This window comes from Anguilla anguilla, chromosome 18 (genome assembly GCF_013347855.1).
Source record: "Anguilla anguilla isolate fAngAng1 chromosome 18, fAngAng1.pri, whole genome shotgun sequence".
Lineage (NCBI taxonomy): Eukaryota > Metazoa > Chordata > Actinopteri > Anguilliformes > Anguillidae > Anguilla > Anguilla anguilla.
In genome coordinates, this window is record NC_049218.1 from 23,111,805 (window position 1) to 23,134,104 (window position 22,300).

General features: G+C 41.0%; 1 protein-coding gene across 2 annotated transcripts in view; it reads right to left on the reverse strand.

The window, feature by feature from the left end:
• col21a1 (collagen, type XXI, alpha 1) overlaps window positions 1–22,300 on the reverse strand; it is a 60,312-nt gene that overhangs the window by 22,440 nt on the left and 15,572 nt on the right. For both annotated transcript variants that reach the window (XM_035400253.1, XM_035400252.1), the window contains 9 exons: window positions 22,128–22,217; window positions 18,343–18,405; window positions 12,736–12,789; window positions 12,603–12,656; window positions 11,985–12,038; window positions 10,924–10,977; window positions 10,550–10,603; window positions 10,395–10,448; window positions 8,961–9,014 (listed from right to left, as the gene is read on the reverse strand). In XM_035400253.1, the coding sequence (XP_035256144.1) occupies window positions 8,961–9,014; window positions 10,395–10,448; window positions 10,550–10,603; window positions 10,924–10,977; window positions 11,985–12,038; window positions 12,603–12,656; window positions 12,736–12,789; window positions 18,343–18,405; window positions 22,128–22,217 (531 nt within the window). The remainder of the gene's footprint in view (window positions 1–8,960; window positions 9,015–10,394; window positions 10,449–10,549; window positions 10,604–10,923; window positions 10,978–11,984; window positions 12,039–12,602; window positions 12,657–12,735; window positions 12,790–18,342; window positions 18,406–22,127; window positions 22,218–22,300) is intronic.

Sequence of the window (22,300 nt, forward strand, 5' to 3'; positions counted from 1 at the left end):
TAATAGTGTACTACTGCAAGCGACCATACTATGAAGTATAAAACACACTTCTTGTTTTTGGTTCTAGACAGACTCAGTTACATAAACTCAACAGTCCTATAAACCCTTAAATGTATGTTGGTATTTAATTAAAGGCATCCAGAGGCAATTCAGTCTTTCCAAGTAAAATAATAAAAATAGACAAAGACATATGACATTGTTTACGTGCAAGAGATTCAAATAAAAAGAAGCAAAAACAGGATGCGTATGAATGCGTACTTCCTGTTGGAGACTCCTGACCTAGCAGCACTGAAAAACAAAGAAATCTCACAATTCACGGCTCGTATACTTGCTCTAGTGCCTGTTGGATTTGGCTACAATTTAAGTTTAAAAAAATGGCACAATAATATTGCCCAGCATATCAATTTTCGCTTGTAAAATATTTGCACACTGCTCTCTTTTATCTTGAAGGGAGGTACAAGGACCCCTAGCAGTATAATAAGACAGTTTATGATATATACGAGGCACTAACTCCACTCTTATGATGGAAAACTGTGAAGCAGCCCATAGAGTGCTGTGAATACTAAAAAAAAAAAAATACTAAAAAAAGATGTTTTAATGGTAATGAGAAACAGTGGTAGGCGTTTCAGGCATCTCCCGTTCCATGAAGACATCAGTGAAAACAGAAAGGGAGGAGAAAGAATAAGCACGCAAATGTGCGGATTTAATGAATGCGTGCAAGAGACAAAAAACAAAATGGTGGAAAGACTCAACCAGGACTACTACCTTCTATGATGCAAAATATATGTATTTTTAAAAGCTGATAATTTATGATGGCGTAACATCTGTCTTCCTGAGAAAGTTAAGTATAGCTGTAAATCACATTTGCGCGTGCCAAAGTCCGCAGTTTTTAGATGCTCATAAGGAGCCCCAAAGCTAAGAGTGGTTGCGCAGCAGTACTGTGTGTCAATCTGCTGACACTCCTACTTAAAACTCTTAAACACATATCCCACATATATCAGTGCTTATCATCTGAAACGGTTGCATCTTGCCAACTGCTTGCCAAATGTACATCAGTCTCAAAATTGTGTGTGTGTATGTGTGTGTGTTTTTTTGTGCGTGTGTGTGTACGTGCGTGTGTACGTTCATGCGTATGCGTGTGGGTGTGTGCGTGCAGTGTCTGTGTGTGTACATGTGTGTGCACGTGCGTGTGTATGTTCATGTGTGTGTGTCTGTGTGTGTGTGCGTGTGTGTGTGCATGTGTGTGTGTGTGAGAATGTGTGCATGCGGCCGCAGGTGTGTGTGTACGTGTGCGTGTACTTTCATGTGTGTGTGTGTATGTGTGTGTGTGTGTGTGTGTGTGTGTATGTATGTGGGGGCCTATACTGTATGTTTGTGTGTTTTGAATCTGGTTTCAGTGTTCAGGGTTAGATCTTTAAGCTACGAGCACAGGAGAAGGGGGCTCGGGAATCACAAAGCTGTAAATTCGGGCTGCTCTGGGACAGAAACACAGCTGACATCCAGTTTTTAACAACTTAAGACTACTAAAGTCTTCATTTCATAACGGCATAATTACTAGGGGGCTGTATGTAACATCCCCTGGAGTAGGAACTGCCTAAAAAATACTGCCAGACACCTTGTTTTTTATAAGATGGTACCTGGTACATTTGTTTTGTGTGTCCGTATCATAACTGTGAGTACTGATGTGATGTGGGCGAAATGAATGGCCCTCTATGGGACAGAATTTAGTCCCCTAATAATAATAATAATAATAAGGAGGCGGTGGTGCAGTGTAATAATAATAATAATAATAATAATAATGAGGCGGTGGTGCAGTGTAATATTATTATTATTATTATTATTATTATTATTACACTGCACCACCGCCTCATTATTATTATTATTATTATTATTAAGGCGTTGGTGCAGTGTAATAATAATAATAATAATAATAATAAGGAGGCGGTGGTGCAGTGTAATAATAATAATAATAATAATAATAATAATAATAATAATAATAATAAGGAGGCGGTGGCAGAGTGTAATAATAATAACAATAGTAAGGAGGCGGTGGTGCAGTGAAATAATAATAATAACAATAATAAGGAGGCGGTGGCACAGTGTAATAATAATAATAACAATAATAAGGAGGCGGTGGCACAGTGTAATAATAATAACAATAATAAGGAGGCGGTGGCACATTGTAATAATAATAACAATAATAAGGAGGCGGTGGCACAGTGTAATAATAATAATAACAATAATAAGGAGGCGGTGGCACAGTGTAATAATAATAACAATAATAAGGAGGCGGTGGCACAGTGTAATAATAATAACAATAATAAGGAGGCGGTGGCACAGTGTAATAATAATAATAATAATAATAATAATAATAAGGTGGTGGCACAGTGTAATAATAATAATAATAATAATAATGAGGCGGTGGTACAGTGTAATAATAATCTTTGAACAGATTCCCTGGTTCAACACCTCTCGTGAGGAAAACGTGTGAGAGTCGTGGCGTTAGCATGTTAAACAAAGCTGAGGATGAGAATGGGAGCGAAAGACATTTCCGTTCCGTACAAAGCAAAGTTCCAGATTATAGACGTGCTCTAGGCCAAAGAGGGAGGACAGGAGCAGGATTCCCACAGGGAACGCGAGCTACGGCATGGAGTCAAACCGGATGCCCTGGCGAATGTGAGCGCTCTTGGCAGGCACTTTTAAAGAAAAAAAAAATCCATCTGAAAGCATTATCTCTCTGAATTCCCCTCTCATAAGCACATGTCTTCAATGATACTGGATGCAATAAATTAAGACGGTTTCTTGTTTTTTCCGGAAGAACACAAAAATAGAACAATGTGTGGGGATAAACCCATGGGGTGGCTGATGGGTAGCTCAACTTGGAAGCAATATATTTCAGTGTGTGGAAAGTGGTGATACTCTTTGTGAATCCTTCCTCTTATGACTGATAGGTACTTAACACATTTACTGAATTCCAGTTTAATAGGACCATATGAACACAGTGGGCTGTTAGGGTGAGGAGGAAGTGGATATTAAAATGGTACATCATACAGGAATGTTTTTGCTTCAACAGGAAGCTAGCATTTCAGTGGAAAGGCCTGTTGGCAGCAATCAGCACACAGCTGATAAGTACCAGAGCAAGCGCACAGTATCTTCAACAGGGCTTTCATCCCAATTTGTGCTAAGGCGGACAGCATTCACATGAAGGAAGGATTAGCCTGCATCTATCCACTGCCTATTCTGACTGCACACAGCATAGGCAGTACAGTAGCAAAGAATGACCTCATAACTGAGCTAATGAACAATAAGTCACGTTCAAAAGTCAAGTTGGTGACTCCTGATTTTGGAAGTAGCCAACCATTGCATACGAGGAGCCCCTGACTCTCTGTGGTAGTTATTTTAAATATGGATTATATATTGTTGTTGTGACACAGTACAGTATATCAAGCTCTGATTTTGCTTACTGAGGAATTTAGATTTAGACATAGGGTCAGTGACACTGATCACCTGTCTCTCAGAAACTATTACATTGAGTTATGCATCGCAGGGGCACAAATATGAGCTGCTTGGAGCAAGCGAATGGAACTAAATATGCAATTAATTTGTTTGCAATGCAGACACTTGTGCAAATAAACACCTTATAATGTATTTGGTCTGGAAAGAAAGTCTTGGTGCTTGTAAGCATGCTCTTTCCAAAGCTAGGACGTCCTACTTTTCCAATTTTATACAAGAAAATAAGAATAATTCCCAGTTTCTCTTCAAAACATTTGCTGAACTAACTTATAATAATGCAACAACTAACTCTTAAATTCCAGCTTTATGTAGTATTAATGATTCCTTGATTTTCTTTAGTGGTAAAATAACAGGAATTATGGATATTCGCTTCTACACCAGACACAGATTCCCCATCCTTCCAGGTGCTTTGCCGGCTAGCTTTGCAGGCGTTGCCAGCTATCCCAGCATGCCTTGTGGGTGCACAGAATTGCATCTCATTGAAAATGAATGGAGGCGATGTCATCACCAGAGACAATCGCTTCTCATTGGAGGATGTGTGGTTTCACCCTAAAGCCCAGTTTACTGTTAAGCGATGTATGATCAGCCAATGGATATCGCTGCATTGTCGCCAACAATCCATTATCGCTCGACTTTGATACTGAACACTGTCGCACGTAAAATGTATAAACACATAACTGATAAGAACGCATCACCAAAGTAGAGTTATTAATGGCATCTTTAAAGTCCACCCAGTCAGCAGCAAACAGGTATGGAAACACTGTATTTGTGTTTATCAAACTCTCAACAAATGTATGGTCTTTCATTTTAATTATATTAAGGTTAGCCCAGCTGATATCTTCACACCTTGCTAAAGATAATTACAGGGGATGAGAACATTCTATAATAATAGTGTCATGACAACTGAGCCAGCGATAGGGTCAAAGTTCAATACCGTTTAAGTCTCAGCAATGGGCACAAAAATGATACAGACGATGCCATATGGACCGACCACCAAATGTGATAATCGCCAGTGGCAACAATCATATATTGCCAAACTGTAAACTGGCATTAAATATGGCTTAAATATGGTTTTAAATTTAAGTTTGGCTTCAGAATATCTCAGAGAGGTACCTGTACTTATCCTCTATTCTTGCCCTTTGCTCAAAAGATCAGAATCAGAATCGTCTTTATTTGCAAAGTATGTTTACACACGCAAGGAATTTGAGTCCGGTTTAGTAGCTCTCAATGCCCTTACACAAAAGAAAAAGAGAATAACAACACCACAATCTTCAGAGATATACACAAGGAATGACTATATACAGGTGAAACTATTCCAGTAAACAGGATGCTGGCTATCTGAAAATTCCAAGTATATCCATTACATTACATTACAGGCATTTAGCAGACACTCTTATCCAGAGCGACTTACACAACTTTTTACATAGCATTTTACATTGTATCCATTTATACAGCTGGATTATACAAACCAAAATTACAGTGGGAGGCAGAACCTTCTCTTCCAGTTCAGGCTTTAGACACACTCTCAGCCTTTAAGTGCAAACCCAAAACATCAGTCAATCCTTTGTAAAAGTTGTCTGGGAAGGGTAAATCTGAATCATAGAGCTGTTATGTGAGCTGAGCAGTCTGTGCTGTTGCCTGAAACTGCACGCGAATGTTCAGGTTTGCTGTTCTGTGCCTTGGTGGGGTACTGTCTGTTCAGGATCACTCTCATGGTTGTGTATATCTCCTTTCTTCACTTCATTTGTTTTTGTATTTGTTCATGCCAAAATAATTGAGCAGCTCGACACATCTTGCTGGTGGACATTTTTTAATCAGCTTGAACATGTATTGCCTTGTCCAGTATATTTATGTATAAAATAATAATAATCGTGCTAATAAAAAAAGAATTTTTTGGCATGTATAGTTTATTGCAAATTATCGATGTTCACAGAGTGTCCTTACCACTCATAGTCAAAAAGATATTTTGAATAGGAGAAAACTGGCAGAATTGACAATTTTCACTTCTTACTGAATTACTTAGATGTAATGCAATCAAAAGCTGTGAAATTTCACTACAAAGGGCGTACACTTGTCAACTACAATAAGTCATATTAGGTTTAAGGTGATCACAAAGGGTTCATGAACAATTTAAACAAATGTTAACGTAGTCCGACGTTAAAACCGCAAGGTATGTGTGGGAGAGTTGTAATACAGGTGCGGTACAGCAGTAACAATGACAGATAACTGCATAAATCATTAATATATGCAGAATTTACAGGACAAAACGCTGTTGTTTCAAAAGAGCACACTGTGCGTGAGTTTTTAAACCAGCCATGGAAAGTCATGGTTTTTTTTTTCATGCAGTATGCAGGACTAGATCAATTGTGGTTTTGGCGTGTTTTAAATACACTTATTCTGTCTATGTGGTCATGTCAATAAGGAAGAAAAAATAAACCTTTCTCAGCCAATATTGTAGGCTTTACATCATGTTTTGGCCAGTTACTTACTAATCATGTGTGAGGTGGAAACCTAGTTTGACCTCTTCTATACCCTTTCATGTGCATGTTCTATTTGCATTCTATATACAGATTTGATAGCCATGCCACATGGGGATATAGTTGCTGTTTCGTTGCTTAGCAATGTCTTTGAGTAAGTAATAAGTCAAAATACCTATGGTGATTTGGAACCAGGAGATAAATGATATAAGTAAGTGTACTTAAAACATGCCAAAAGCACAACTCATCCAATCCTGCTCAGTTCGGCTAGGCCATGCCATTCTTGTGAATTAATGATGGACTTGTGTTATAATTTTTCTTTCTTTCATTTGAGCAACACCAAGTCATTTTACTGCTGTGAACGGGATCACTGGCATTGTATGATCTCCCCTGGTTTTATTTTGTTTCATCGAACTTCAAGATCCTGTTGTCGTTATTTCTTAGTTATAGGAAGCTATTTAGCTACAGGTTTAATAGGAAATTAAAACTGGCCCATAATAAAATAGGCTATTTGTTATGGAAGAAAATTCAAACAAGTTTGAATGAATTTCTCTTTAAGACATTTGTTCCGCCACAATTTTTGAAAAAAGTGACAGAGCACCTCTGCACCTCCCACAACCGAACGTCTTGCGGGAAACACCTGATTAGTATATCATCATCCTCGTCTTCCATTGCAGCGATAGACTACGGAAAATGTCAGTACGCACTTAAAGGGAGTAAAAATTTATTGGTAATTTTATTGATTATTAATAAAACCAGCCGCGCCACACTCATAATAATACAGTCAGTATAATCTAGCCCAGTTTCCTGGTGCGCCGTGCGTTTTGCGTCATGCGTTCCTCGTCTGTGGTCCCAAAAATACCAACATTCACTAGGCACAGCCAGTGCCCCCACGCGCTGCATTGACTGCCCCCACGTGCCACAGACTGCACGCACGCGCCTTGCAACATCGATTCCAGAAAACAGAGCCCAATGCATTAAGTGCATTCAGCTAAATCACCTAGAGACAGTGTAGTTTCGCTGCCTTTTTTCCAAGATAATTTGACGCAGATGTCTGGCACTTCCAATGGTTTTTGGTCTTGAGGGACCCATAAAAAAGCACGGAACATGTTACAAAATAACCCTCAACTTTCGTTTTTAAATCTTCATTTGCTTGGAACGCATTAAAAGCTCTCCTCTGACCTCTGATCAAAGAACCTGAATTGCATCAAAAATGACAGCTTTTACAAATGAAAGAGGCCCACCACAGCAGTGATTTCCTAAAATTAGGCCACAGGTGCCACTGGGTGGGGGGTGGAACAACAGTTTGGTACTGCGTCAGACTAAAATGGACGCTTAGTGACAAAATAATGCTTCAGATTGAGCTGTAAGAAAGCAGTGACAGTAAATAGCTCTCGATTCCTTTCCACTCAATCCGTTTTTGTCATTTCTGATGTTTTCTTGGATGCTGTTTCAACCGTAATTTATTCCTAGAAGTACTCAACTTCCTAGAAATACTGGTTTGACTGTTCCATGAAACAACAAAAAAATTTGGAATTAATATGGCATTTTAGAGAGACGCACTTCACCTGCACAAGCATATGAGATTAAATAAGAGAACTGCTACTTGATTTTGAATTAAAGCCACCATTTACCTTCTTGGCTCACAGAAATTGCCCTCTGTGGCTCTGAGATAAAACTAGCAAACATGCAGCTATTTTCCCCTCATAATTTTGTCTCTATAAGTAACTTCACAATGTTCACACAAACTAAATGAGTCTGTGCTGATTGAACTAATAAAGAACCTAATACTCTGCCAAAGCAAGCTTTCAAGGTTGACGGGCACTCTCCAAGTGTTTAAGTAACAGTTTTGTTGTTTCCAGTCAAGAGAAAATAGAAGCAGAGGTTCATATCTGAACGTGCCATGCTCTTCTTTCATACCAGTTTTTGGCCAACCAGCTCATACTGCCTGTGTTTCCACAGCCACGTCATGACAAGTGCAAAAGAATGAAAAATCAAAGGCCTTTATATGATACGCCACCTTTAAGCTGTCAGAAACACGAGCTTCACATAGCCTGTCTGACGTCCAGTGTGCCCAGCCTGTGGGGCATATACCAGAATCCAGGTGACACAAAATTAATGAATAATATAAACAATATTTCCATAGCAACAGATCAGCCCTTAAAATGACCCCTTCCGCTTTATGTTTAGACGAGCATTTAGCCACAGCTCCACAGCCACATTATCACCATGGCAATCTAACAGTACACTGATTAGACTGCAGCTGGCTGGGGAACCCCCCCTGCCCCCTGCCACATAGCAACAGCAAATACAACACTTCCAGAAACAGCCTTACATATCAAACTGAAATAAAGCATTCATAAATTCACCGAGCGTTCCGCTAGCATTTCATCCCATAATCCAAACTTCTGTCTGGAGCTCTGCTAGCTGGCAACAGAGAGGGCTGGACACTCTAATGAGAAAGTCGGATTCAGCAGATTTCAAAGTGATGGAGTGAGAAACTGTAAACTGACAGGTCATGTGTGGTGGATTGTGGGCTTTGTAGTTCCGCAAGCTCTCCATAGCTACTGTAATACACCCATATGACGCCTACACCATGATAATGTAAAACATACCACGCTAGCATATAATTGGTAGTGATTATAGCTGCCTTTGTACAATGTTAATACAGTATAGTACACTATAATTATAAATCAGTTTTAAAATATATATATACGCATCATGGGTAGTTGAGATCAGTACATAGCAATGCTTTCATGTAACATTCACAGTACATCATTGTCAATGAGATCAAAGAGAGTGGAAAAATAGTTTCCACCATTGCGCAATATGACAACCAACTTAATCCAGATCTTAGCTGTTTGTAATTTTATAAATAAAGATCCACTCTCCTTCTTGCTCTAATGGGAGACGTTCCATAACTTAACATCCGAACGCGAATATTTTGTGAAAACACTCTTTATTACTCACAGGGTGTCCCTCCCGTCCTTCCATACCGGGGTTCCCTGGGATCCCAGCTTCCCCCTGGCGTGACATGCACGGCAGAGAATGCAGGCATTAGAACAACCAGATCCGGTATGCGTTCACCATACAGGTACTTTACAGGCATTTAGCAGATTCTCTTATTCAGAGCGACTTACACAACCTTTTTTCATCCATTCATGCAGCTGGATGTATACTGAAGCAATGCAGGTTAAGTATCTTGCTTAAGGGTACAAATGCAGTGTCCTACCTGTGACCTTTAGGTTACAAGGACTGCTCCTTAACCATTATACTACATCGCCACCCATAGCTTCAGTCCCCCACCCCCCCACCCCCCCATGAACTGCAGTTGTAAAAATTATGAGATTCTGGAGACATTGGCATGGAGACAGTAACAGACTCTTATCAGTTTTTGTCATTGTAATTTTACGTATTCCTTTATCTTCTGCTTTGTTCTAATGCAAATGTATTGTTTACTTTTTAATGTTCTCATAAATCTTTTTTTTTTTAATTTGTCCGGCTGGATACAATTTGTGCTTCAAAAATTGTATGCAGGGTGCATTACAAATAAAGTAATTACTTATACTGTTTTAAGTGGGAAGAACAACCCATAGTATGTCCTAAGCAATGTGGTCAGTGGTGTATAATTATTTTTTTCAACACATCATGGTTTACGTCTGTTTACATGGCTTACACATTTGCAAGTTTTACTTATCAATTACTCAAATAATCAGGCTACATTCACCTGAGCTCTAGGTATGGTATATTGATTTCAAGGACATGTAATTCTAATAATATGCAAAACAGTAGTAAAGAATTTTGAGACCTCTTCATTCTTTTGCTGAAGGCAAAAGTGACAGATAAACATGGCCTGCTATTTAATATTTGCCCTGCATCCATATAGGCCTCCCACACAGATGATTAATGACAACCGGTTGAGATAAGAGGTTAGCAGCAGAGCACTGAATCTCTCTTTTTCCTCCCCTTGACCACAGAGAAACAAATGTGAACCCTGGAAAGGCCATATATGTTTCAGCAATACAAAGCAGAGGATGCGATCCAGGATTTATAATGTAGGCTTCCGCCTTAATGGTGATGAACAGCCCACTGGGTAACCAGGGCCAGCTGCTGGGAAAGACCTGGAAGCAGCTACTGGGGGAACTGTAGCGCAGCTGAACAGGAAGAACAGGAAGCAAATGTTTCTGGCCTGTTTCAGCAGCTCTACCAGCAGGGGGGCTAGCAGTACCTGAGCGTCCGCTACTGAGGAGCAGCCAAACGTGTGCGGACTCCTGCTCCAGATCTACCAGCAGGCATCTCAGGCCCGGCCCTCCAAGCCCACGTCTTTAACAGACGTCGTTCCGGAAGACTCCGCAAGGCCTCGCTCGTGAACTTCTGAAAGATTTATCAAAGCTCGGTACGAACCTTTCGGCCGTTACTTCCTGGCGTTCCGTCCTTCCCGTCGAGCCCGGGGTGTCCCTGAGGGAGGGGAGGAGAGGAGAAAGATGGATTGAGCGGATTTCACGTCTTCATTACCAGCGGTTTCCAGGAAACCTGAGGGAATGTCGTACTGTACGCACACGAGGGCCAGGATAGCCAGGTGTCCCCGCAAGTCCTCGGCTTCCTTTTTCTCCCTGTAGTCATAGCAACACGTTCAAAAATAAGACCCGAAAACACAACACCTTAGGACTCATAATACACAGACATATGGTAATAGCCTGCATGAAATTTCTGTCTACATGGTGTTTTGTGTTTAAAAAGGCTCTCCTATTTCCACGAATGCATTTGAGAGCAGTTGCTAAGCCAACTGCTTGACATTCATTTCTGCAAGTGGTAAAATCATTTCACTAGCAGTGCATATATAGTCAGTATGTCATAAGTAAATATGGAGTCAGTGTTATAATGTTATGCTACATTTTAATTATTTTACTGTTTTAATTATTACTTTACTGACCTTATTCCCATCTTTCCCAGGTAACCCTGGTTCCCCTAGAAGGCCAATGGATCCCTGAAACATTTAAAACTTTTCATGTTCATTAGACTTCACTTTATACAACATTTTAAATTTGCAGCACATACTGAATAAGGATATAGAATATATCCCAGCCCCCCCTCACTATCATTTATGTTGATGAGATTGATCTCAGCAAAAAGTGCATGGATTTAGCCTGCTCCATGAAAGCTGCCAAAGAATGGCACAACCCAGTGCTAGGCCTCTAGTCCTCAATATTACAGCTAACCCCTTAGCTAGATAGATAGATAAGATAGATAGATAGACAAACAGACAGACAAACAGATAACTGCTTTATTATCTGTTATTGTTACAGTTTGTGCCTGACATCACAAGTTTCTGACGAAAACTGACAGAGAAGGTTGCATGAGCATTAACACACAATCTGAGTATTCCATACTTGGAGAAAATAGGAGTTAACATCAAAAAAAGTTTTCTTTTTTTCCCATTTCTTTTTTTGCCATACCCAGCCCTAAACATAAAGAAATAGTGCCCCTCCATTTTTAAAGTACAGCCTATGGTGGTATAATTTGTGTTTCCAAGCCAACATAAATCATATAACGGGACTGAATCACTTCGCCATATTCTCGTGTCATGTAAATTCCAGGGTTCCTCAGTGTCTGTATCTGAAAGGCAGTAATTCTGCCGAACCGTTCTGTAAGTAAGATTAAGGGCAGAACATGTCGCTGTACCGTAAATTCAAAAGTGAAGCCTGCGCGGTTTGTCTTTTGAAGGATACAGGATAATTCCCCGGGATTTACTACAGACAGTACATTAGCATCGCTGGATTAGCCTTGGACATGCTTATCTGTTTTTCTCCACACAGAAAAAGACCACAATCACGACGGGGCAGACCTACCAAAAAACCTTCCATGTTTTCAGTATTCATTATGCCATAATTATACTGTACATCATTCTGTGACACAATGAATAAACATAGACTTGCTAAGTTACTTGTTTGTGGGATACAAAAGGAACTGAAATTGACCCTGGGCATACCGTACCTTTTCACCTGGTGGCCCCTGGGATCCAGGTAACCCAGGAACACCTGGCTTTCCCTAAAAAAAAAAAGATTGAAGAAGTATCAAAGCAACAGTCACAGCAAAGTGATTTCGTGCCATGTCAGAAGGGATTAAACAAAAACAAGCAAAAACATCAAAGTGGATTCAAAACGACAAGATCAAATTGCAAGATGAAAACTCAGCCCTGTCAGTATGATGATTTAAGGACATCCCAAAAGGCATACTTAAATCTTGCCTTGTACAAAGCAGCTTACTTCATTACAGTGTCATTTAAGATTGGTGATGAATGATGAGTCTGTATGACTGTACAAATGATGGTAAATCCTCCAAAAATATCAAATCATACAGTGTTGGAAATTTTTCAAAACCCAGGGGGAAAATGATATTTTATCCAACATATTACATGACACAGCTGATAATTAAAGCATGTGCGTTTACAGTTGAAACGCTGTACAGTAGGTATATGTATATGTTGTGCAGTGTACATTATTATCAGTTTCATGTGAGAAGTTGTGTGTTAGTGCACATTCTTCCGGTGTAATAAACGTGTTACGCATATTTATTACACCTCAAAATTAATTTACTTTTCTGTCATCCTACCGAGTCACCAGGCCCTCCTGTTTGCCCCGGAACGCCAGGCTCCCCTCGTTGGCCCTGGAAGGAAAGGGCGTGGTCACATGGGCTCCAGGTAACAACAGTGCCACCACCACAAAACTGTGAAAAACTGTCATACCTGTACACCTGGTGGGCCTTGGAGTCCTGGACTGCCACTTATGCCAGGGATTCCCTGCAGAAAAAAATAAAGAATATACATGAGCAGACATATCAGTGTGACATATTAATAAAGATGAAAAAGGTCTACTTAAAAAATTAAAAAACAGCTGCTTTCATTTGCCGAGACTTGGCTGCATCCTTTTTTAGTTACTTTCACCACCTAGTGGTAAACGAATGCAGTATTGGCTTTTGGGGAGCCCCTTGGCCAGACCAGGGGGTGGGGGGAGGAGAGGCCAAAAAATGTTTCTGAGACAGAATATTGTATACATGACTGTAGCTCAAACAGTGTAGATATGTACAAATATATTCCCTGGGAAATACTGTAAGGATACATTGACACACAGTAGAGTTTGAGTAACAGTTATTCACTATAAGCTAACTGAAGAATAAATACATTTTTTTTTTTTAATTTCAGAGCCCTATAACAAATTCCTCAGGAGTGGTCAACACTGGGTCTTCTGGCAGCTTATGTTCACATTTACCCCATGTTATATCAAGCAAATTCAGATCAATAATATGCAAATTCCTATTAGGACAAATAGTTTGGGTATCAGATATGAACAATTGACATACAGACAATCAGACACGCGTGAAACATGGACATGGCTGTTTTAGCCTAAGGTGCAAGTGCAGTAAATACAATATGATTATGAGAATGAAACATCACATGTAAATGGCAGCTATCATAAGTTTAAAATCAATGGTCGTTGTACTATCAAGGGCTACTTTTTAAAGTGCAATGAACAAGTACAAATGTGCGTCTGACATTAAAATTATGCTCAGCTGTTATTATCCAGTATTCAGTCCTCTCGTTTTGGTGATCAAGTGGCTACTGCAGCCCCATCTTCCTGCTCTTAGCTGACAGGAGTGGAACCTGACATGGTCTTCAACTGCAGTAGCCCATGCTCATTAAGGTTCGACACGCTGTGAATTAAGGGATGCCCTTCTGCACACCACTGCTGTAAACAACTGTCATTTTAGCATTTGCAGCCGTTCTGTCAGTTTGAACGAGTCTGCCCATTCTCCTTTGACGTCTCTAATTAACAAGGTGTTTTTGCCCACAGAACTGATGCTCACTGCATGTTTTTTATATTACAGTATTCTCTGTAAACTCTAGTCAAGCATCTAGCCCATCATAATGTTCTGACTAAACCTCTTCACCATGTCTGCATGCTTTATATGTTGACCTGCAGCCACACAATTCACTGTTTGGAGGAGCATGCATATGGGTTAATGAGCAGGTGCACCTAAAAAGGGTCAAGTGAGACTATATAAAGGTCCAGTCTCCAAATACACTGTAATTTATTTTGATCACCACTAAAAGCAATGTTATGCATTTCGCCACCTGTTCCCTTGTGATGACTTCACCTTTTAAAAATTTGGCCGTGTCCACTTGTAATTGCCATCAGTGCAGCATGTCCTGAGCAAGGTTGTAGATTAATTTTTTTAAGGATGAGAACAGGTTTGGTTCTATATATTATGGTGGCCCTGAATTGCAAAACAAAATAAATCCGAAAACAAAACACAACAAATCTGGAAACCAAAAGGCAACAACCCAGAAAACAAACGCAACAAAACTCAACTCAAACCAGAAAAGGTAGATGCATACTATCAATGATTCCTTGTTGCTGATTAGATGCACAGCCCTGCTGAAAATCATGTTTAAGCTGTGTTTTCGACACTTCTAGCATTTTTTTTTTACCAGCCTATAGTCAGCTAGTCTACCAGTTTGGTCACCAGCTCAATCTACCAGCTTAACCTGCATTAACTAGCTGTGACCAGTCACAGACCAGCTATGACCAGCTTGAAGTGTCAAAACACATCTTAAACCAGCTTAAAATCCCAGCTGGTGTTAGCTGGAATTTTCAGCAGGGTCAGAGTCAATATGCATGAATGGCATGTGTTTACTTGCTGAACAATGCGCCTGAAGAATTCACCAGGCTTGTGAGCAAATTTGTGGTGATTTCAACCAAGGACATTAACATAAAGTGATCATAGACATGCTGTCAACTTTGCACAATATTAAAATAAGTATGTGCATGCTAAAAACACACTATAACGAAGCAGGTTTGTTCAGAAGAAAAACTAATAATAACTTATTCTTCAATACCTGATGCAAGAAATGCTATATGACAGAGCTGCATGGACTGGGGGGCTATACTACGAAGCGAGACCATGGGTTTAGCGAGCTAACTCATGTCAAGTTTTGTTTTCCGGTTTGTTACATTTCATTTTCTGAGTTGTTGTGTTTTATTTTATGTTTTGTTATTTTCTGTTTTGCACTTCAGGGCCATCGTAATAAATACCAAAAGTGCATATTAGCGTGAAGATGCTGAAACTGTACTGCAATAATCAGCTGATAAGAACGCAACAGGAAGTAGTGTAAACGCCGTGTTCTGCTGATAAATTATCCTCGTTGCTAAAGCCAGAGACGTCGGGTATTCTTACGCAATGCCCTCAGACAAGCGGACACGAAAACATGTGTTTACAGTTAAGAGCTACTCTGCTGCCAAAGCCGTCATAAAAGAGAAGGCTGTAATGTTGAACATTGTTAGCTCCGCATTACGACCATTATTTTTTGTATAATTATTGGGTTTTATTACACGGCTAAACTGAAACCACTGGAGCCGTTAAGCGAGAACGCTGTGATATTTCGTAGCCACATAATTTGCCGTGAGATAAAGTGCTCATGCTTTAGTGCAGGAACGTGAGGTTCAAGCCCGTCGCAGCTGTCCTGTCTGTGGAGGAAGATGGCATCATTTTTCTTATTCATACTAAAAAAAATGCAGAATCTTAGAATGCTAACGGTCCACATTTTATGTTCCTCCCATCTTTTAAAACAATAGTGCCCTTGACTTTTGTGAAAGGGCTGCTGTGATGCACAGTTTATCGCGCAGGGTCGAAGGGGTCATGCTCCGCGTCCATTTGCCAAAATCTAAAGGCCACGACGTTTGTGTGAACAATAATTCTCTCCATTTATAAAGGCAGCCTTAGAAAATCACTGACCACGGTCCCAATTCCCGAGTATAGATTTGGAAAAATCTTGGGGTCAACCTTGGAATGCATATGATGATAAAATCAAAATAGACTGAGCAACTATAACAATGGAGACTCTTTGTAATGACTACAGCTATTTCTGCTTCCAGTACTCTGAATCAAACAGACAGACTTAGCAAACAAGTACCAAATGTTTCTGGGTTATAGTGATCTACAATGTGGCTTAGAGGTTTGAGCAATTGGTCTTGTGGGCATCAGCAGGTTCCTGGTTTGAATCCTTGTTTTGACACTGCTGTTGTAATATTTATCTAAGTAAAAGCCTCAGCTACTTCAATAAATATTCACTGTTGCAAATGAATAAAATATACATATACTGAGTAAGCACTGGACATGCAGCATACTTATATATAATAGCCTGAATGTGTGATCATAGCCCTCATGTCCAGTGAAATTTCCTGGCAGAACATCATCTCCAAATTAGCGACATCCATAAAGCAGCAACATTCAAGCAGATCTAACATTCTAGTGACCTCTCTCCACACACACACACACATACACACACACACACAAGTAAACATGAATACACACACACACAGACGCACACACACACACACACAGGGCTTCATTGTTACTTTGTATTTGTGTTTGCAATAGCCTCTTTCTGTGGAAAGGTGACTCATTCCGTAGAAAAGCAGAGAGAATGCCAAACTGCAAACCCAGAAATGTCGACAAAGGCGGTTTTGTATTCCTTTGTGATTCACCATACTACAGTCCCACAGCGAAAATGTATGGCGTATTAATGATAACGATGACCTTATGCCTCCCTACTGAATTTTCCGGGAAGCCCCAATAATCTGTTCTTCACACATCTCTCACGGAATTCATTTGTTTTATTTGTTTCCAAAGCATCTACTCATATTTCATATTTATCAGTTGAAATACCCTAAAGAAAAGAAAAAAGTGACCTGCTCCATTAAAAAATAGATTAAATAAACGTTTTACTAAATTCAGCTGAGTTACATTTTAAATGAAATCCATCAGCAGAGCATCCTTAGGGGCCTTTAAGAAGAACACTTCTAATTCCTCATTTTGTCATACTAATGTTCTGCCTCTAATGACGTAGCTGAGAGGGAACAGCACAAAAAGACTCACTTCAGTTCACCAGCCCAGTCAGAAAATGGATCAATGGTCTGTCCTTTGAAACTTCTGCAATTTGTTACTCTGCAATTCATTAAAGTATTCCTGGATAAACACAGGTTAAAATTAAGATTTGTACAGTCTTCATTAGCTGCTGTTTGCCAACCTGCTTCTGACAGTTATTCCATTCACACAAAAGTCACCTGTAAATATGGTTGATTTGCTGTAGACATTGTCGAGATGGATCTGACCTGAGCTTGCTACGTTTGTCCCTGGAGCGAACGTATTCAGTAACAGTAAAGACACAAATCGCCTCCATCTGTCTACGCAATGGCACTCTGTCATCACACTACCCGGAATAATAAAACCCCTTTTTTTAATGCCCCTCTTCGGGGAAACCACCGTAATTACCACGGAAACACTGGACCCAGTCATTCCCTTAAGGGCAGTACATTCAGTCCAACCCACAACCTACCACAGAATAAAACATCAGAGATATCAATGCGAGATCATCCTTTCATCGTGGTCTTACAAATGCAAGTGCAAACATGTTGTTAAAGCCCTCTTCGGTGCACAAAAGTATCTTTGAATAGAAACGATTTGTCTCTAGCTATACCATCCCCAAGCCCCTAATGTCTGTCCTTTGAGGGATTATTGCATGGCATGCTGGGGCTTGGCCCTCTTCGTTTGGGTTGTTTTTTTTTTTTTTCCCTCTCAATTTCGGTTTCAATTTCAATTTTGGTTTTTCACCGAGGTCACTGCAGTCAGCCACCTCGTTAAGTGGAACTTCTTCCACCTGAGTTTCCCACCCAGCTGCTGTGATTAGGCCCTGTCCAGCTGGGGTAGCTGGGGTCTGGCTGCAGTGTCCCACAGTTCTTCTGCTGGTGCTACAGTTACATCACAGCCTTCGGCTGGTCTCCTCAGGAATCTGTTTTGCAGGTCTTTGTTTCTTGTTTGACGCTGTTCTTCGTTTGGTGGTAGGAGGGCAACACCATCAGCTGTCCTTGCATTTTTTGTTTGGACACTGCTTTTTTGGACTCCTCTCTCTGATTTTGTTTTGGGTTTTTTCCAGTTAGCCTGCCATTACGATAGAACTACACGGCCGCCATGGTGGGTGCAGTTTGGAGCTCAGTTTGCATACATTGGCCACCTATTAGAACCTAAACTGTGTGTGCATGTGTGTGTGTGGGTGTGTGTGTGTTTGGGTGTGTGTGCGTGCGTGTGCAAGTGTGTATGTGCATGCGTGCGTGCATGTGTGTGAGTGTGTGTGTGTGTCTGTGTGTACGTGTGTGTGTATATGAGTGTGTGTGCATGTGTGTTTGGGTGTGCGTGCGTGCGTGTGCATGTGTGTATGTGTGTGTGTGTGTGCGCGCATGTGTGTGAGTCTGCGTGCATGTGTGTGTGTTTGTATATTAAACTATGTAGTACTCACAGGCTTACCCTCAGCACCTGCAGGACCAGGTTGGCCTGGGTCTCCAGGTCTTCCAGCTTCCCCCTTTGAAAAGTAAAGCAAAAGAGAAGCAGCTCTGCATTATCTGAGCATCTTTACTTAAATAAAACACACAAATATCTCTCTCAACCTTTCTGTGTAGCACAGAAAATTCATATACAGGGAGTTCCATAATACTTATACTGTACCTGCACTAAGGAAGAAATTGAATGTTTGATTAATCAGAAACACCTGCAAAGCCATTTGTCCCCAAACATTATGGTGCTGTGTAATGGGGGAACAGTAAATTTATACCCAGTGAAACCAAAGTGTACAAACATACCCTGAAATAAAAGCCGAGAAGCATTTATCCACATGTGAAGAGCCAAAGAGAGCCAAAAACATAGAGAGCCAAAGCAAGAAAAATAATGTTTTTGTCCCAACATTATGGAGCTCACTGTAACAGCACAGCAAATGGTAAATTATAACATATTAACACAATGTTTTATATTTCAAAGATGAAAATGAATACTGTGCTGTGCTCTGTTGCCACAAAAGGACATGCAGGCAGGTTTGTCAAATACACTCACAGTTCAGACGATAAATACAGCAAGCTGGCTCAGTAATTAATGGTTTCAGGTAAATACGGAGAGCAGCCCAGTTTCCAAAGTCACAATACATGTCAAGTTGTTTATCTGGGCACTTAGCTCACAGAGCTGTCCTGGAGGGCTGGTTGTTGGTTATGTTTCCAGTAATTAATTGAAGTCAACAACTGGCAGAAAGGTCAACACAACTTTCCAAGGCCTATACTGGTAGTTGAGAGATAGAATGAGGCAATAAGCTAACAGACATGGTGGCCAGGACTACTCCATGAGTCCAATGCCCCAATGTACAAATTGACATGTATTGTGACACTGGAACTGGTTTTTCTTTTATGTTGTTTTGCCAACAGAAATTTTGCGTTACCATAACATTTTGTAAATGATACGGCAGTTTATAAAAATTCTAAGAAATACTGTATTTCATGGTCTTTCAGTTTTTCTTGCCTTCCAAGAGGCACTTTCAAGTACAGTATTTTATTACTTATACATACGGCTTCAAAAAGCCATATAACATATTCAAACATAATTACTAACATTTATAATGGGCGAAATATTTATAGTAATGCATTTTTTTGTCATGCGTTACCCAAGTCTTTTGGCTGCAAATTCATTGTGAAGAAATCACTTAAACAATGAAGAATACAATTATGTTTTTAGCAACTGGTTTTTTTAGTTTTTTTTTTTAGCAAAGTTATTTATATAATTTTCTGGCACATGTCTGAAGCAAATTGTTTCCATGTGTATTTTGAAATCCTTTTGAAAGCTTGACAAATCCTTAAGGAAAAAAAAAAAAAAGTAGAATTTAGTTCTAATATAGATTTTTTTTAAGGTGCACCTTTGTGCTTTCAAGATTCCAGAATTAATGCACCTTGGAAGAATTCCATTGATGAGTGTAGCGAAAGTTAGCAAATTAGCATGTGTCAGACATAGTCGGTATATGTCGTTTTGCTTGCTGCTACAAAAACTGAAAGTTAAAAACTGAAACGCTCACACACTCCATTCATGGCCCCCCAAAAAATGTAAATGAACAAAAAGTGAACATTCAGGTCCTGCTGAAAGTACAGGTAATGCTCCTAAAATGCACTACTTAATTATTTTTTCTTGCAGAGCGTGAACTCTCCTCTAATAACTTCATTTATTTATTTATTTATTTATTTATTTTGGCAAATTATTGGCCGCGAGTGGGAGGAGTATTATTGGCTGGCTGCACAGCCAGGGTTGAGGGGAGGATCAACTCTGCAGGAAAAGGACCAGATCATAACCCGATGCCTCCCCCACACCCCCCACACCCCCCACACCCCCCACACCCCCGCTGAGTGGGGAAATCAGTGATGATGAGCTTTTAAAAAACATCATTAGACTTCAAGGCAACATTTGAAGGCAGATTTTTAAAAAGCTCACCCAGTTAAAGTTAAATCTGCACTTAATACGATGCGCTCCAGCTTTCCATAAACATATCAGATCAAAAGAGAGAGAGAGCAAGAGAGAGGGACAGAGAGAGGGTGAGGGAGGGGCCGAAAGCGAGAGAGCAAGAGAGAGGGGGGCGAAAGATAAAGAGAGAGAGAGAGAGCGAGAGAGGGGGGAGAGGGAGAGGCAGAGAGAGCAAGAGAGGGGGGAAAGATGGAAGGAGAGAGATAGAGAGGGGGAGAGAGAGAGAGGGAGACAGAGGGGGAGAGAGAGAGCAAGAGAGAGGCGGGAGAGAGGGAAGGCGAGAAAGAGAGAGGGAGGGAGGGAGAGAGAGAAAGAGAAGGGGGGAGAGAGGGAAAGAGAGAGAGACAGAGAGAGAGAACGTGTGGATAGCAGCCAGGCTCGCTCTGTTTTCTTGGAACAGTGTCACGGCTCGGTCCTTTGAGCCGGCCGCTGACATTTCCGCTGTGTGGATTTGCCCTTATAAACAGAAGCACGCCGGTGACCGAACCCTGTTTCACTGCCGCAGTGAGCCCCACACTCAGGGTTAGGTGCTCTGCGTTCACGAGACGTTATCCAGTCCCGTGTCTTCGTTTCGTCCGCTAACTCCAGGGCTACGTTTCCTGACCTTTCACAACAACGGCTACGGAGCGGCTTATAGGGACCTATTCAGGAATGAGTTTACTGCCATAGCAAATCACAAAAAGACTCTTACAGAACATAAGCATCCTTTCAAGTTCAGTCAGTTCGAGTCAATCAAATAATTCTACATGGCACTTAGCTGACCTCACCCCAAAGACAGGCAGGATGTGACCAGCCTCCAAGGCTCCGCCCACTTCCCTTAGTCCAACATCTCCCTTTAGAAATAAACACCCTTTATCCATCTTTATCCCTTTCACTCACCCCTCTCAATACATGTGCCCAACTCCCTTCTATACTTCACCTCACACCTTACACCACCAACTTTTTGTAGATGTAAACACAGATCCTACAGGCTAGTCAATTTAGGTTCCTGCACTCGTATTGACCTTTCTGTTTCTGTCTACAGGTGATGCATATTCATGAAGAGCAATGGCTAAGCACAGAGCAACATTGCCATGGTATTTTCCTTGATCACATGATCTCTTCACAGATTTTCTGGTGCACCAAACTGGAATGCTGCTGCTTCAAAGTTAGAGGGACAGAACTTTCAACATTATGTCAACATTATGGATCACGCCATCTTGTTAGCCTATAGAATCTGTGATGTAGCCAGATATCAAGCAGCTACGGACCAGATCTGCATCGGTTCTTGCCCGGCAGTGCTGATTTTAGACCAGAATCAGTGTGGATCTGGCCCTTGAGTCCCTTGCTATCTGGGTAAATCCTTACTGGTTGGCTTTGATGTATGCAACCCACCTTTTTCCTGGAGGCCTCCCAAGTTTCAGTGTGAATATACTCTGTTGAGGGCTAACATTACCACCACCTTATTTTAAACAGATGGCATACTTGCTTCATCACCTTATATGAGTTGCACACCTCTAATGGCCTGGTTTCAGGGCTGGCCCGTGGCATAAACGGTCTATGCGGTTGTTTAGGGCCACAACCACTAGGAGGGGCCACACGGGCATGAGGGGGGGGCCACACGATCCAATGTTTATTGAACGCAGCCCACAGATTTGTTTAAGGCTACCAAAATCCTAGGGCCGGCCCTGCCTGGTTTTATACGTCTTGGTGTCTCTTTGCACAGCACCGCCATTTTGATGGCGCTCAGACAGATAAAAACGCTGATTGGTTTACCTTCAGGCCCGACGGTCCGGGAGGTCCGGCAGGACAGGTGCAGGGCTCTGGCGTGGGCTCGTATTCAAAGTCGCTGGGCCCGTTGGCACACTGGGACAGAGACACATCACTTACACACCGACTCGCACACGTTGTCCCAGCCCGCTCCGCCCCAAGCCCCAAAATAACCCACT